Source organism: Chaetodon auriga, chromosome 10, assembly GCF_051107435.1.
Source record: "Chaetodon auriga isolate fChaAug3 chromosome 10, fChaAug3.hap1, whole genome shotgun sequence".
Lineage (NCBI taxonomy): Eukaryota > Metazoa > Chordata > Actinopteri > Chaetodontiformes > Chaetodontidae > Chaetodon > Chaetodon auriga.
Window position 1 is genome coordinate 6,143,102 of NC_135083.1, and position 15,812 is coordinate 6,158,913.

A 15,812-nucleotide genomic window follows, 5' to 3' on the forward strand; every position below is an offset into this window, starting at 1 on the left:
TCCGTCTGTGTGAATCAAACCCAGAGAAGTGCATTAAAGATAAATTCAGAAAGCTCAAATTAAAGCTTTGTGCGACTTGCCAGGAACTGCCCTCCCGCGTGACCTTTTACACACTGACACACCGCACCGCCTCATGTGTTTATTCTGTTTTACTGTCTTTGAGGGCCGTTGCTCACAACACATTCACCCTCTGCTTTTGTGCCTATTGGTGCGCCATACTGCGTCAGAGCTCACCGCAAAGCCAGTAATGATGAGAGGCGCTCTGAAAGCTGTTTTAATTTCCAGCTCAAGGCTCGGTTAACAGGATGGATGTCCTTTACGTCCAGTCCCCCCCTCTCTGGCTGCTTTGTCACTGTTGTCATGAGCGCTGGAGCCAGCCAGAGAGGAATCCCAGGAATCTTTTTTTCGGCTGACCTGGCTCTCATGTGGAACTGAGGAGTAATGGCGGCATTGTCCAAGTAGGCTGCTCTTTAATAGTAAATTTCAGCCCCTGCATCATGTATAAGAATGGTCTGTGACCCTCTCGGAGCATGAGAAAAACATTCGGATAAAACAGCAGCACCGTGCCCATCACCATTTAACTGAATTATTCAGCTTTAATAAACTTTGCCTGGAGAGAACCAGTGAGCTGACACAGACTGATGGCAGTTTACAGTGGAGTGGAGCAGTGTTCAACTCATCAGCAGCGACAGGGTTAATCATACCCATATGGTGTACCAAGAGGTTTGGTCCAATGCTGCTGTGGGCCAACAGGAGAGGGAAGGCTGGGTGGGGGCAGAACAGAAGGGAGAGGACAGCGGGGCAGACACTCTCCCAACACCTGCACCTGGTCACTTGATTCGCACTCAAACACCCTCAAACTCCCCGTAAAGGATCCATTTAAAGCGCCAACACCTCGGTCTCATCACGGTGATGATTGCTGCCATCCGGGCGTAAACTTTTTTGGAGAGAGTGGCGCAAGCGTTCAGGGATCAGCTGCGTCTTTCTTCTTATTTTCAAGGCTTCATGGAAGAAATGCCGTCGGTTAATAGCCACTGATCAGGCGGCGTTTTTTTTTCTTTTTTTCCCCCTTTCCTCCTCCAGGGGAATTTGCAAACCTATCGGATTGTTTTATTCCTGCGCAGCGCTGCTCAGGGACATTTTTCCAACCCGGCTCCGAGGCACAAAACGCGGGGAATGCAGCGGTAACATCCCGCAAGTTTTGGGGGATTTCAGAGGCGAAGCGGGCATCGAGAAAGTCAGAATTCAAAGGTAGGACGTTTAACTTCTCTCGGGTTTAACTTTTAACTCGCGTCTGGTTACTCTGTAGCGGAGTCTGAATGGTGGATGACTGAAGTGCACGCATTTGTTCGGGTCCTATTTCTGGATGTTGAGTTCACAGGTAAGTGCGCACTCCTCCGCGGAAAAAAAGAACTGGGTTATTTGAAATCCTGTAATTATTTCTTTAAAGGGAAACCATGTGTTATTACAGCCGGACTTTAATCTGTCCTGCTGCTACCACCCAGCACGGAAAACCAGTAGAAATACTGTCATTGGTACAAATACCACCAAGTACAACCAGGCCATCATACATGGAGCTCCACAGGCACATTGTTATATTTCAGTTCCTGACTGATGGTTTTGGATATTTTTAAGTTATTCTGATGTTAATATTTCCCCTTAGATTCTTCTTCTGTTTTCATTTAAATGAAAGTGTATTAATTCTAATGTGTAGACATTAATTTGACATAAAGCCATAGACATTTTGCCATGTTGTCTGACCATCAAAAAAATATTCAAATAAAGACTTAAAATGTGTCTGTGGCGTTCAGAAGCTCATTTAACTCAGATTAACAGACTAATAACATTTTTGGTGACAGTGTATTTATTAATTTATGTATTTCTTTTTCATCCAGTGATCCAGTGCTGTTTTAATGGATGCTCCTTTCTTTAGGTGACAGATACCTGTCACACGTCATGATAACATATATATGTGTGTGTGTGTGTGTGTCCACATCCTTTTGATGGCACATCTCATGTATGCACTGTTAACAGTGAACATAGAGTGTTTGATGGGGGGAAAGGAGATCAAGCTTCCCTGGTGAGCAGATATATGGCAACTGTGCGATCATGCCAGGAAGCCTGCGAGGCGTTCCCAGTGGCTTCTGTTTTTAATTTCCAAATGTTCAGCATGCCAGTCATTTCAGCCTCATCACTTATTTTTAATGGGAACATACTTTTATGTCATGTGTCACACATAAATTAGCGCCGTCTTGTGAAATGTGATGAACATTTTGCGAAATCTCGCTCCTTTTCCACCCTGAATATGTCTCCCTAAAAGCCCTCATTTCAAGGCTTGTGCGGTGTGCCACTGGAGGCCTTGGCTACATGGAGGCCACGAGGAAAAGAAAAGCCCGTGGGATGGCTTATAGCCTGAGCAAAGCACACCTTCAGGGAGACAATTTAATGGATGTTGTGGACTCAGCTTTTAGTATTCATAATTTATATGGGATCCTCTCCAGCAAAGTGCAGATGCATAATGAATGCTTGAGTTAAGGTCTAACAGTTAGGCTACGTTTCAACACCCTCTAAACTGTCAGAAATTGTTTCAGCGAGGACTACCTGTTTCTTTGAACTGTCATGTATTTCACTCGTCAACTCCTGAAAGTACGTCGACGTGCTTTGTTGAAAGACTGAGAGAGAGGCCGAGGGAATCACTGATGGGCGCCAGAGACCTGTTTTTGCTCAGTTTTCGAGGAAAATGTGCATGAAATATATGTTAAAGAGAATATAACGCGTTTAACAAAATGCACAAGCTGAAGACGAGGAGACTTTAATCTCCCTTTGCAGACTTTTTCCATGTGACTGTGCTTCCAAATAGCATTATGCAGTCTTAACACATACCTCACTACGTTTACACTTTAAATAAATAATAGGGCTGTCATATTTTCCAGAGCAGGTGTGAAGATTTGGACGTTGTTCTCTCCTGCCAAACTGTACGTCTTGCCTTGGAAGGCTGCAGGCCAAACTTCTGATCAGAGAGATCAGAGAAAGAGAGAGAGAGAGTCTCTTGCCTGTCCTTCCTTCTTTTTCTGTCTCCTATTTCTCATGGGGCACTCTATAATAATAGTTCATTCCTCTTTCTTTTTTCATCCAGATTTAGATCTCTGTGGGCTACCTGCATGACTGTTACCATGACAGCATCTGGAGCCCAGCTCCTCCTGTTGGCCTTATGTGTTTACAGAGGATCGGGCCTGCAGCAGTCTGCGCCGCGGGTTCGCCTCTCCTTTAAAGGTGAGCTCACACAGATTAACTAAAACTCCTCTGACAGCAGGGATTGTCATAGTAGTTTCTTTTTACTTGTTTGCTTTCACCCATTAATTCACATGCGCGCTCTCAGACTCATGCACGCAGCCACACCAGCGGTTATGTTTCCTCTTTATACATATGTAAAGGACGTATTTCCTGCCACATGTCAAACAGAGCAACACTGGAAACAAAAGGTGGATATTACGTGTGGTTGGTTACTGGTGGTGCCCTTCGACCAAGTTTCTCCCCACACCCTGAAACCAACACACACTTCAGTCTGACCTGTCAGTTTTTTTTTGCTTTTGATGTCTGACATGATGGCACGAGAAGGAAACGCCTGAAATTTGATCACAGAAGCAAAATGATATTTCAGAACTTTAATGTTTTGGCCGCGAGGTGTGAGTTCAGAACGAGGGTGGTTTCAAGTGGTTTTAAAGCCTTTTTTTGTAGGCATTCAGGATTTTCCCGTGCAGTCTGCTCCTTGTCCTCATTAAGTCTAACAGCAGAGGTTTATGTTACAAATATGAGGATGACACCTTTGATCAAAACAGTGCTGGATGATTACAGTTATTTCTGCATCCCTATCGCGTTATCGCTTCGAGTGCACCTGCGCGTGTGGAGCTGCATGCTGTCGAACACACACCTGAAGTACCTGTAAGTGAGAATTAGAGGTGTGAATCAGAGTTTTAACATGTTTTCATGTGGAGGTGAGTCAAAATGTTCTAGTCCCAGCGTTCGCCTTGTCTTGTTCGACTGCTGTGATTCAATGAGAAACATTTACGATTTTTACATCTGAGTCATATTAGAGGTGAGCTAATCATGAGATGTGTGGTAACCGGAGTCTACATGCAGTGCTGTTTTGAATTCGACTGATTTTCGAAGACTGAAAACAGCTGTCGACATGCTGTTCGTGGCTGTCGTGTACGGCAACGGTTCCATTTGAGGCTCAAGAGAGTAATTGCAGTGCATTTTTATATGACCTTTAGCACTAATCCTCTTTCGGTAAACAGCTTATACACACCAGTGTGTTTTTTTGCAGCAGGGTGCACAAAGCAGTGGTCTGAGCAATTACACAAGTTTGGTCTTGAACTTGATCACGTTCCTCCCTGCGTAAGATACAGGAATTCACATCTGCGTGGAGCTCCCCGTGACAGATTCATGCACGGGAGCGCGTTCAAAGCAGCTGAGAGGTGTTGAATTGTCAGATTGCCGGTAAGGTTTTGCCGATAAAGCGGCCACATTCACAGACCTCGGTCACCCTTCCCCCTAATACCAAACAAAAAGGAGAAAAGTTGGATTTACTCCCCAACTGTTTTCTGCCACTCCAAGGATTTATTGTTCATTGTTTGTGACACCGAGCCTCTTTGTTCCCAGAGGCGCCTGTGGAGGAGGTTTCGGGGCGGCTGGAGGACATGTGACTGAATGAACCAGCCTGAGTGACACTCTGGGGTACAGGAGGCCTGCAGAGGATAGAGATCTTACATTGTTTCCTCTGTCGCTGGGAGGCTGTGTCAGTTATAGGAACTTCAAAGGGGCTGACTGAGTCTCATTTGATAGAATTAGTCAGCATTGCTAGAGAGCAAAATGTGCAGAGTAATTGAAGCCATGTTTTAGAATCTCATGCCCTCCCAATGCTGTCACCAGTTTGCTCATACTTGGGATAGGCCTGAGACTAAACAGCAGTGGTCATTAATGCCTTAGTGACAATATGTTGTCAAGTTGTAACATGAGAGCTTATAGTGGCCCTGCCGTAGCTTCATACTATAATTGTGTGTCCTTCCTAGTGTTTCCCTATCAGTGTGAGAATGTTGTCAGGGGATAAGTGTTTGCTGAATGTTTACCAGATGATGGCAGTACATTGTTTGCTATTTTTGGAGAATGGAGACATGTATAGGGGTGTGGTGTTTCTACATTTAGCCTGTTCAGTGAATCCACTATGGCCCAGTGGTCGCTTGTTATCCTGTGTTTACCTCTCAGAAACAGAACCGGACCTCGTCCCACCTCTAAGGCTCCATCTCGTGTCGCCCGGAGATCCGATTGCATAGCTTATTTTAGTGGCACCTTGACTGCATCCTGTTAGCATTGACCTCAAAAGGAAGATGGCAGGCACTTTGATGTAAATAAAGATTGCGCTTCCTCCTGAATCCCTGTAAGCCGGCTTCTGAGGGTCCCTGCAAACATTTGTCATTACATAAGCCTGCTGTCTTTAACATGCCTGTGTTGTGTCCCGGTGTGAACATATGGTGGCCAATATATGACACATGCCACAGATGTGTGTGAGATCTGCTTTTTTTATGTGTTTAAAAAGATGCAATGAATGGAATAATGGAAGCGTCGGGAGGCGGAGTGCGGCACACAGTCCATTTGTCTCGCAGCAGATGAAAATTGTTCAATCAAAGCTTTCAGGAGAACAAAAAAAGGAGAAACATTTTCCACTGCGGCGTGTCTTAACAGGCTACGCTCTGCTTAACACAATCCTGATCTCGAGAATTAGCTCCGAGTTCCACTGACCGTGTCTCCTTAGGGACCTGCTTTTTCGTCTAACTCCACCAGGCGTGTGGCGCCTTAAACTCAATCAGACAGTCAGGACCCATAAAATATTGAGATCTTAAAAGCAAATATGTTTCTTAAAATGCACTAAGTTGAGTTATATTTAATCAGTGACACACATTTTCCAGAAAAGAAGTGAGAAGGGTGTTGTTCAAGGGACCAGAAGTTCATCCAAGTCAGTAATGAAACATGTTAAAGGCATAAAGGGAGTAATGTGGGTGGATTTTGAGAGGTAACCTTTGCTCCCCCTGCTGTTGGGTTTTTTTTTTTTAACAAAGCTGGAACATTTTTCACACAGAGCTGATGGACACAAGGGCAGCGAGACCCTTCAGTTTCTCCTTCAACACCAGCGACTACCGCATCCTCCTGATGGATCAGGATCAGGGCCGGCTGTACCTGGGCAGCCGGGAGTACCTGGTGGCTCTGGACATGCACAATGTCAACAAGGAGCCCCTCATAGTGCGTAAAAACTCCACCGGCTCGCTTTATTAGAATCCTGTTTGGCTTTACATGCAACGATCCTGAATATTTTTCTGAATGTCTCGCAAAAATACAGATCCACTGGCCAGCGTCTGCTAAGAGAAAGGGAGAGTGTCAGATGACGGGAAAGGGAAGACAGGTGAGATCATTTATTTACATCCTGCTCTTTCAAAAATGTCAGGCTTCTGCTTTCAAGACGGGACAATGACGACGATGGTGTTTGAATTCCATTTGTCTTACTCCTCTTTGTGCAGGGTGAATGCGCCAACTTCGTGCGGTTGATAGAGCCGTGGAACCGCACCCACCTCTACACCTGTGGAACGGGGGCGTACCAGCCTATCTGCACATTCATCAACAGAGGCTGGAGGGCAGAGGTGAACAGAAAGACGTTTAACGTTCCCCGAGTGGGATTTACTGCAAAACTGCCCCAGCAGTGGGCCTGGAAAGCGTTGTCCTGCTAAATATTTCAGGGCTACAAACTGGGACACTGATTTGTTTATGATTTCCCCCGTGCTCCCTTGTGACGTCTTAGCGATCTATTTTTGTGCATGTTCTCCCCCCGCAGGACTACCTGTTTAGGCTGGTCCCCGGGTATGTGGATTCAGGGAAGGGAAAATGTTCCTACGATCCCAAACAGGAGAACATTGCAGTTCTGATCAGTAAGATATGTTTGATTTATAGGCCGTTTTTAATTTATCAAATTCCTTACATTTCTGGAGTCTCACACCCCCCATTTGCTTATTATCTCTCCTCTGCAGATGGTAACCTATATGCAGGGGTCCATATTGACTTCATGAGTACAGATGCTGCTCTGTTTAGGACCATGGGAGGAAGAACCGCAATCAGAACAGAGCAGTATGACTCCAGGTGGCTCAACGGTGAGTAAGTGTGGGTGTGAGGAGGTAAATGTTGCTGATTACAGGTTACGGTTCCTCTCTTTTTATTTGACAACCACTTGCCTCTCTCTGCTTATCTGTTTTTATCCTCTAGAGCCGGTGTTTGTTCAGATCCAGCAGATCCCTGACAGCGCAGAAAGGAACGACGACAAACTTTACTTCTTTTTCCGTGAGAAGAGCCTGGACTCGAGTGGCGGGGCGAGCCCCAGCGTTTTAGCCAGGGTGGGAAGAGTGTGCCTGGTGAGCCAAACCACAACATATATGCAGTGAAAATACATGCAGCTTACCTTGTATCATGAAGCACGTTGCAAGTATTGAGCCATGACCTAATTTCCTTCCTGTCTAGAATGATGAAGGAGGGCAGAAGTCCCTGGTGAACCGCTGGACGACGTTCCTGAAGGCCCGCCTTATCTGCTCGGTGATAGGAGAAGACGGAGTGGAGACGCGATTTGATGAACTAAGTGAGGCCACAATAAAAACAGCACTATTTTAAAACTGATTGCATTTTAATTGCAGTTGTGATATTGATTTTGTTTCTCTCCTCTTCCAGGGGATGTGTTCATTCAGCCCACGCAGGATGAGCGAAACCCTATGGTGTACGCTCTCTTCACTACAGCAGGGTGAGTTGTTTTTGCGGGCTTGGTTGATAAATTCACGCCTTGCCCAACCTCATCTAACATGTTTTTTTTTTTCTTCACACATTTTTGTGGACAATTCATGATTTAATTTAAGGGCTTGGTTGCAAACTGTCTCCTACTTCTAACTCTTACCTTAATTGTCTGTTTCTGCTCAAGCTCTGTATTCAAGGGCTCAGCAGTCTGCGTGTACTCAATGGCTGATATTCGCAATGTCTTCAATGGACCGTTTGCGCACAAACATGGCCATAATTACCAATGGACAGAGTACACTGGCAAGATTCCCTACCCACGGCCTGGAACGGTACATTTCCGTTATATCATCATTGAAATCTGCATCAACAGAATGTTTACAAATGATTAAAAGAAGTACACAAACGCCTCCTCTGTCTTCCCATCCAGTGTCCAGGAGGAACCTTCACTCCAGGGATCCGTTCCTCCAAGAACTTTTCAGATGAGGCTGTGAATTTCATCAGAGCCCATCCCCTCATGTTCCATCCCGTTTATCCTATCCACCGCCGCCCCCTGGTGGTGAGAACAGGCGTGGACTACCGCTTCACAGCAATGGTGGTGGATCAGGTGGACGCTGTGGATGGACGCTATGAGGTGCTCTTCCTGGGGACAGGTGAGGCACCTGCAGGGATGATGGCGCGTGTCCGGCCAGAGGATTAGTTTGGCATAAATATGAATATGTTTTCTCTCCTTTCTAGATCGAGGCACTGTACAAAAAGTTATAGTTTTGCCAAAGGACCCAACGAGCATGGAGGAACTGACACTAGAGGAAGTGGAGGTTTTCCGGGTATGTCTCAATGAGTGGACCTGAAAGGACAAATATACTCTAACCTCAAAGATGACGTCTTTATCTTGTTGCTATTTATTGATTTACAGACCAGAGCTCCAGTCAAAACAATGAAGATATCCTCCAAAAGAGTAAGCTCATTCCTCACAGTGACAAATGTGGCTTGATGATACACACTTCAGTGCTTCTACCACAGCAGGCTCCTCACAGCCACACTGAGTACGGTTTATTTTGCTTCTCTGACCACAGCAACAGCTGTACGTGTCCTCAGACGCGGGGCTGACCCAGGTGTCGCTGCACCGCTGTGGTGTGTACGGCAGGGCCTGCTCTGACTGCTGTCTGGCTCGAGACCCCTACTGCGCCTGGGACGGAGAGAGCTGCTCTGCCTTCACCCCGTCCACCAAGAGGTGGGGGGGGCGTCTCGTATCTTCACAGCGCTCTGTTTCCAGACCGTAAAGCCACCATGTGTTAATTCTTAACTGTGATCTTTGTCTCAGGAGGAGCAGACGACAGGATGTTAAACACGGTGACCCTCTGAGGCAGTGCAGAGGCTTTAATGCCAAAGGTGCGGCGACTTTTTTGTGTTTTTAAAAATCACGCGCACTTTTTAAATTGAGTTTGCTTTGAGCAGTTGTCACCGTTTCTCCTCTCTGCAGTGGAGAAACGTCTGAGGGAAACGGTGCAGTTTGGGGTGGAGGGCAGCAGTACCTTCTTGGAGTGTCAGCCTCGCTCTCCCCAGGCCACCGTCAAGTGGCTGTTCCAGAGGGAAGGAAAGAGGAAACTGGTGAGGAACAGGGCTGCAACCAACCATTATTTTCACTGTCGATTAATCTGTCGGGTATTTTCTCAATGAATCTTTTAGTTGTTTGGTCAATAAAATGTCATAAAATGATGAAAAATGTCGATCAATGTTTCTCAAAGCTCAAGATGACTTCCTCAATGACAATCCAAAGATATTTATAGAGGAGTGAAGAAACCAGATAATATACACATTTAAGAAGCTGCAATCAGATTTTTTTTCCTTCATACCCAGTCATGATCACCTGAGTGAACCTGTTCACCCGTGGAATGTTCCAAACTGGTGTTTTTGGATCATTCCACATCTTTCCCAGTCTTTAGTTGCTCCTGTCCCAACTTGTTTTAAACGTGTTGCTGCATCAAATTCAGAATAAGCAGATATTTAGAAAAATGAGTGAAGCTGATGAGGTCAAACATTAAATCGATTGTCTTTGTGCTGTTTTCAATTGATTAAAAAAAAAAACTTAGCAAATCATCATATTTTGTTGTATTTATGTTTAAGAGCATCAAGCACTTTTTAATCTGTACAGAAATTCAGATAAATTGGTTCCCTGTCTTAGACTTTCCTCCTATTTTATTCTTTTTTTTTTGCAGCTCAACCGTGTGGGAGGCATTCTGAAGACCAACCACGGTATCCTCCTGAAGTCCCTCAACCAATCAGACGCAGGGCTCTACCACTGCCTCGCCACCGAGAACAACTTTAAACACACGGTGGCCCGTGTGGCGCTGCGCATCCTGGATCGAGACATCGTTTTAGCTCTCACTGCTCAGGATGAGGACGAAGAGCCGAAAACTCGCCAAGCGGGACCCTACGCGCAGCCGTCCCTCGTCTCCACGCCCTTCCCACCCGAGATCAGACTGATTAACCAGTACTGCCAGTCCTACTGGGAGCAGCTCAGCCCCAAACAGCAGCAGCAGCGCAAACGCACCAGCCGCAGGCACACAGAGAGCCAGGACCAAGGCCTCGGCTAGAGGACGGGAGCCACGCTGTCCAACACTGGCCTGTCTGGACTTTATGGTGGACTTTAATGTTTGACAAGCATGTTCGTGTGTCACCGGCATTCATTCGGCAGGTGATGCCGTCGTGCTGTCGTTAAAGTACCATACTGGTGATTTTGCACGTGCCAGCCTAGAAAATACAAATGGTGGATATTTTACGTCACCTGTGACCACTTCCCAAAACATAACGTACATTTTTAGAATGATTTTCACTGTTTCGGGTATCAGTTCATGTTAGTTTGACATTTAAGTCAACTTACAGACTTGATAGTTGCCCAAGATTGATCAGCTGTGTGAGGGACTGTTTTAAAACTTCTTTGTGTTGGTAGGTTCAGGTGCTTGTGGGAAACCCCAGCATCTCTGACTTGAGACTCATCAGCGTTTTTAGTGCAAGAAACTACAAAAGTCTTTTTCACAACACCTATGCTTGCTTTTTATGTGTCTTCTAGGTTTGAGTTTCCAAAAAACATGGCTTGTGATATCAGAGGTGTTCAGCTGCCAATTCTTAAATGTCAGGTTTTCTTGGTCATTTAACGCACCAACAAAGAAGAGTTTCAAACACACCTGTAGACCGGTCGTTATGATGGATCACATATATCAAATTGGTTATTTTGGGAATTGGTAGACTGTGATGTAAAGTATGCAGCATGGAGTTAACAGGCAAAACCACAGACATGGTATTTTTAAGTATCTTGAAATAGAAATGTAATATATTGATTGTGAATATAATATATATGGTTATGATATGGTCATTGGATTACTCTTGTATGAAGATAACGATGAATGCATTATGTTGCATGCGTACCTGTTGCTGTTTGTTGCAAGTTGTACATTTTACTGTTGTTCTGTTTTCAGCCTTGGTGTGTAATGATGTTCGTAAGGTGTAACGTGTTGTGCTAAGCTAATTCCATTGGATGATGTCATATAATGGCTCCCTTACTGTCCTGTGCTCTAGTGACCTACAGTATGTGAGTGTTGAAGATATGTATAGCGTACAGTGTTCTTCCAGTTATGCACTTTGTCGGTGGTGGTATTCGAGGGAATTGGGGATCTTTGCACAAATGTATGAGAAAATGATACAGGAACATAATGTGTTTTTTTGTTTTTGTTTTTTTTTTTAATGTACAGTATGTTATAAAAACGGGAATGAAACTGGCTCAGATTTAGTATTGATTGTTGGTGTTCTGTCTTATGCTGTATTTACAGATTTTTAAAATGGCTCTTTTTAATGGAAGCGCAAAGAGCAAGATATTTCCCAGCCAGAGCCGCCGTTCACCTTCATTGTGAGTAACACAGTGCTACGTGCTGTCATGCTGATGAATCCTACACTGGAAATGTTCAAACAAATATATAAACATTGCAGAATTCTCTTAAACTTGTTTTCTTTCACTTCGGAGTCCTTTATGTTGAATTGTGTCTTTATTTAATCGTCCACACAGTTTCTGTCACATACAAGTTCAAGTTTGAAGTTATTCTGTCTAACAGCATGTAACAGCGTCGCAAAATGAGAGGTTTGTAGCTAAAATGACAGCTGAATTAAGTTCAACTCAGTCATCCCACTCGTCGTCATCATCGTCTTCATCCCCACCCTCGTCTTCACTTTCATCTGAAAGAGAGGACAAATTTAAACGTGACTTTTTTTTTTGGCCCTTTTGGTTCAACTGGCCCTTCATGTGGCATTTAATTAATGTCCTAATATTTACCAGAAGAATGAATGACTTTACTCCTCTTCTGCATCACCATCATGAGAGCACCGACGATGCCCTCTCCTGACTCTGCTGGTGTAGGTGGAGCTGCATCAGGAGTGTCTGTCACCTGTAACACACAGCGGGACAGGAGGACAGCAGCTGAACGTTCACCTCTGCTAGAAATGTCCACAATGAAATGTTTGTGAGAACAGGAAGTCGCTTTACATTTCTGAGCTTCTTTCCCAGCCGGATCTGATCCAGCAGAGCTCCTCTGCCTTCGCCTTGTCCAAAGGATGGAGCGACGGGTGGTGGGCCACTGGAGAGAGGAGGAGGAGGTGGGAAATCTGAGGAAATAGAGGTTTGGGGGGGTGGAGGAGGAGGAGGGGGCGGAGGAGGAGGTGGGGCGCCTCCTCCGCCTCCTCTGCTGGGTGTAGATGGGACAGGAGGAGGTGGGAAATCCACTGAGCGCTGTTGACTGGACGGCGGCAGCGGAGGAGGCAAGCTGTGGGAGGAGGACTTTGAGGATGGCGGTGAGGAGAAATGAGAGGATCCAGAGTGTGCTGGTGGTGGTGGTGGTGGGGGACCGCCCCTGCTTGTTGGAGGAGGTGGGGGTGGCACGCCTCCACGTGCTGCATGAGGTGCTGGACTCCCTCGCTGTGACTGGCCTGGGATAGGAGGCAGAGGGCCAGAGCGGCCTCGAGGAGGTGGAGGGGTCGGAGCAGAGTGACCGGAGCCCGGCACAGGAGGCAGAGGCCCTTGTCTGCCAGGTGGAGGAGGTGGAGGTCCAGCAGCTAGAATGCAACAAGACATGCATGAGAACGCAAGCTTCGGACCATTACCTCAGCCTGTGGGGAGCAGTGAGATAAATAAGGAGGCACAGAATGGTGCAGTGAGCCTAACCTCCTCTGTTCACCTCCCTTTTGACCGCCTCCATGCCTCCGGACTGCTCGATGACATTATAGATGAGCTGGGAGACATTTTCATCCCTCATCTCATCTGCGCTGATCCCAGCCTGGGAGAGCAGCTTCGACAGGTCAGGGTCAAGGTTGTTGGGATCCCAGCCGACATGAGTAACATGCCTGACAGTGATACAGTTGCACGGTTTTAGGAATATTGCAAAGCAGCATCCTCTCTAGATATTACCCAGAAATCACTTTCACGACACATTCATCGGCAAGAACACTCACTTAAATCCGCTGGGGGCTCCTATGTCTGCTTTGGAAAGTTTGGGCCCCTTTTTCTTGCCCTTGTCCTTTTTATCCTTCTTTCCTTTGCTGCTCAGAACTGAGGGAGCAGAAGGTGAAGGCATCGAGCGGTAGCGTGAGGACTGGATATCTGGGTTTTGGATGTCAACTGTGGCCATGTGGAAAGAACCAGGGCTGCCAGATGCTGCTTTTGCAGGAGATATGGAGCACATGCAGGGTGGTTTGCTATCACTATTTCATTTCAGGCATCACTGGTGGCAGCAAAAGTTACATTAGAGACATGCTGAAGTGAAGTGAAGAGTTACGCACCTTTTTCAGGTGGGACTGGGGGCAGAGAGCCTCTGTCTACAGTGACAGGAAACAGGAAGAGGAAGAAAATACTCTTAGTCTTATAGCTTGCTTCATATGAAAATGAAAATATGCACTCTGGAAGTTTATTGCTATCTTACCACTGTGCGGCAGGGGGCGCTGTTTCTTGTCTGTCAATAACAAGGAGGCCAGAGAAACCATTTTGCATCACGTCCTCACACCACAGTACAATATTTACTCAGGTGGAATACCATTGAAGCAATGACTGACAGTTCAAAGGCGGATGTAAGAAATCATTTAGCTCTTATGATTTGATCAACACCTGAGACTTTCTAACATTTTCTGCTGAATAGTCACTACTTGTAAAATGTTTATTTGTATAATGATTTGTTTCACTGTTTTTCATTCACAGCAGCAACATATCAGCCCAAGAGCACAAAGAAAAACATACTGTAGCAGCAAATAGGGCTATGAATCATGGCATTAAAAACATCATCTTCCCTAATTCTAAAAACAAACGTCAGCGTCTGGCCTGTGACCTCACTGACCTTGACGGTTTTGTCTTTGGTTGAGTTTCTCCTCGATGGCTTTTTTGAAGGCTTCTGCTTCCTGTTGCGTGGCGAAGTTCAGTCCCACCTGACAGTCCTGCGTGGAAATGAAGGAACCCCATGAAACATGCTTTGTGGCCTGCTGATGGTGTGAGCTCAAATGATTGAAGGGCTTCAACTCGACAGTAACTCAGGCTGTAGGAAGAGGGTCAAACGAGGGTTCACTTACATCTGCAGTGAAGGTATGAAAGAACGGCTGTGGCGAGGAGTAAACGATTTGGATGTAGAGCTCCTGCTCCCACACCTGCCTCCCTGTCTGTGGAAAAACATGGTACGTGTGTCACAGCAGCCTTTCAGCCCACCAGGCTACAATGATTAGATCATCTGAAAAGTGAATATCTTTGTATTTAGACTGTAATTTGGTGTAGTGGCAGCAGTGTCTACCTTCAAATCAAACATCCGTATGAAGTAGGAGCGCTGAGGGTTGTCTTTGACGAAGCAGACCACTCCAGTGTGCTGCAAGCTCCACATGGATGGACTGTGAGGCAGAGCCATGAACAGCTGAGCCACTGCCGTGGCCACGGACTGAACACAGACAGCACACGCATTGAAAACAGGTCAGCGCTGATAGGACACTTGAGAGCATTTTATTACAGTTGACATGTAAATTTGTAGCTTTGTGGTTGGGATTCACTTCCTTGTCTGCTTTCATTTGTTCAGATAACATTTTGAAGCGATGTAACGCTCTTAATCTTCCACTGCGTGTACATAAAGTCACTAAAATGTGCAGCTGCTGGTGTCCTTTTGTTCTTATGCCAGTCTGACACTTTATGTAGCCTGAGTCAGCCCACATTTCGACTCAGGCCAGCGATAGCATCTAATCCTGACACCAGAGGAAGAAACGGCTCAGCCACCATTTCCTGTTACAGCTACCTCCTTTTTGATGACCTAATGTAAGCAGTTCATTTTAAGCTAGATTTGCGTCAACAAGACGTAGATTCATCTGAAGTAAATCTATTTCTAAACATGACTGGAATTTGAATTTCTCTAAATATATAAAACTAATTAAAAAAAAAATAAGCGAACAAACCATTAAGAGTCAAACGCTGAACGTACAATGCAATACCTCAAGTCAGGCTTCAGCTATCATCTGCAATTCAGGACATGTTTAACCAACAAATTCTTGAGGGCTGAAAGAATTTGAATTTTATCAAACAACCGGAATAACCTGTTCTTTCTTGGGTAGCTTCTCCTTCCACTTTTACAAATAACACTTCCATCAGAAAGGATACAAGGCAGAACAAATACAGCAGGGTCTCATCCTCACAGAGGGCAACCCCCTCCCTGGTCAGCTCAGAACTTACAGCACACCTTCTGCCCAGCAGCTCCTCCAGCTTCTCATTCTCCTGTGGGCTCAGCAGAGAGCTCCGGACGCCCTCCGCTTTAGATTTGGATCCACGGCTCATGGTGCTCCGGTGAATCTCTCCCAGTCTATTTTAAATTAATGTAACAGCATTTGAAGAAGCACCCTCGCTGCAGTCAGAATACTAAGCCCCAGAGTCAAGGAAGTTTCTCTTCTCTCTTCTGTGCACGCATCAACTCAAAGCAGGAAACGGC

General features: G+C 45.7%; 2 protein-coding genes across 3 annotated transcripts; one reads left to right on the plus strand and one right to left on the minus strand.

The window, feature by feature from the left end:
• The first annotated feature begins 1,119 nt into the window (after positions 1-1,119).
• On the plus strand, positions 1,120-11,820 carry LOC143326911 (semaphorin-3F-like). The gene is made up of 18 exons (XM_076740955.1): positions 1,120-1,251; positions 3,137-3,273; positions 6,137-6,297; positions 6,395-6,457; positions 6,573-6,692; positions 6,884-6,977; positions 7,077-7,196; positions 7,309-7,454; positions 7,561-7,675; positions 7,765-7,834; positions 8,009-8,153; positions 8,252-8,474; positions 8,560-8,648; positions 8,738-8,779; positions 8,898-9,055; positions 9,146-9,213; positions 9,305-9,432; positions 10,041-11,820. The coding sequence occupies exons 2-18, from the start codon at positions 3,162-3,164 to the stop codon at positions 10,416-10,418; spliced, it is 2,232 nt and encodes a 743-aa protein (XP_076597070.1). The 5' UTR covers positions 1,120-1,251; positions 3,137-3,161; the 3' UTR covers positions 10,419-11,820.
• Positions 11,821-11,832: 12 nt separating this feature from the next.
• wasb (WASP actin nucleation promoting factor b) lies at positions 11,833-15,760 on the minus strand. Of its 2 annotated transcripts, none has more exons than XM_076740957.1 (11): positions 15,560-15,760; positions 14,640-14,780; positions 14,425-14,511; positions 14,196-14,292; positions 13,788-13,817; positions 13,648-13,683; positions 13,321-13,522; positions 13,034-13,212; positions 12,359-12,924; positions 12,149-12,260; positions 11,833-12,051 (listed from the first exon to the last, which is right to left on the minus strand). In XM_076740957.1, the coding sequence occupies exons 1-11, from the start codon at positions 15,659-15,661 to the stop codon at positions 11,993-11,995; spliced, it is 1,611 nt and encodes a 536-aa protein (XP_076597072.1). In that variant the 5' UTR covers positions 15,662-15,760; the 3' UTR covers positions 11,833-11,992. The 2 variants fall into 2 exon arrangements, with proteins under 2 accessions (XP_076597072.1, XP_076597071.1); XM_076740956.1 differs by having other exon boundaries at positions 13,321-13,525; positions 15,560-15,754.
• Positions 15,761-15,812: the final 52 nt, after the last annotated feature.

Coding starts and splice junctions, on each gene's coding strand:
- LOC143326911 (XM_076740955.1), top strand. CDS start 3,162: ATGACTGTTACCATGACAGCATCTGGAGCCCAGCTCCTCCTGTTGGCC. Junction 7,197..7,308: donor TGACTCCAGGTGGCTCAACG/GTGAGTAAGTGT, acceptor TTTATCCTCTAG/AGCCGGTGTTTGTTCAGATC. Junction 9,214..9,304: donor CAGAGGCTTTAATGCCAAAG/GTGCGGCGACTT, acceptor TCCTCTCTGCAG/TGGAGAAACGTCTGAGGGAA.
- wasb (XM_076740956.1), bottom strand. CDS start 15,661: ATGAGCCGTGGATCCAAATCTAAAGCGGAGGGCGTCCGGAGCTCTCTG. Junction 14,293..14,424: donor TTCATACCTTCACTGCAGAT/GTAAGTGAACCC, acceptor ATTTCCACGCAG/GACTGTCAGGTGGGACTGAA. Junction 13,213..13,320: donor GGAGCCCCCAGCGGATTTAA/GTGAGTGTTCTT, acceptor TATCACTGTCAG/GCATGTTACTCATGTCGGCT.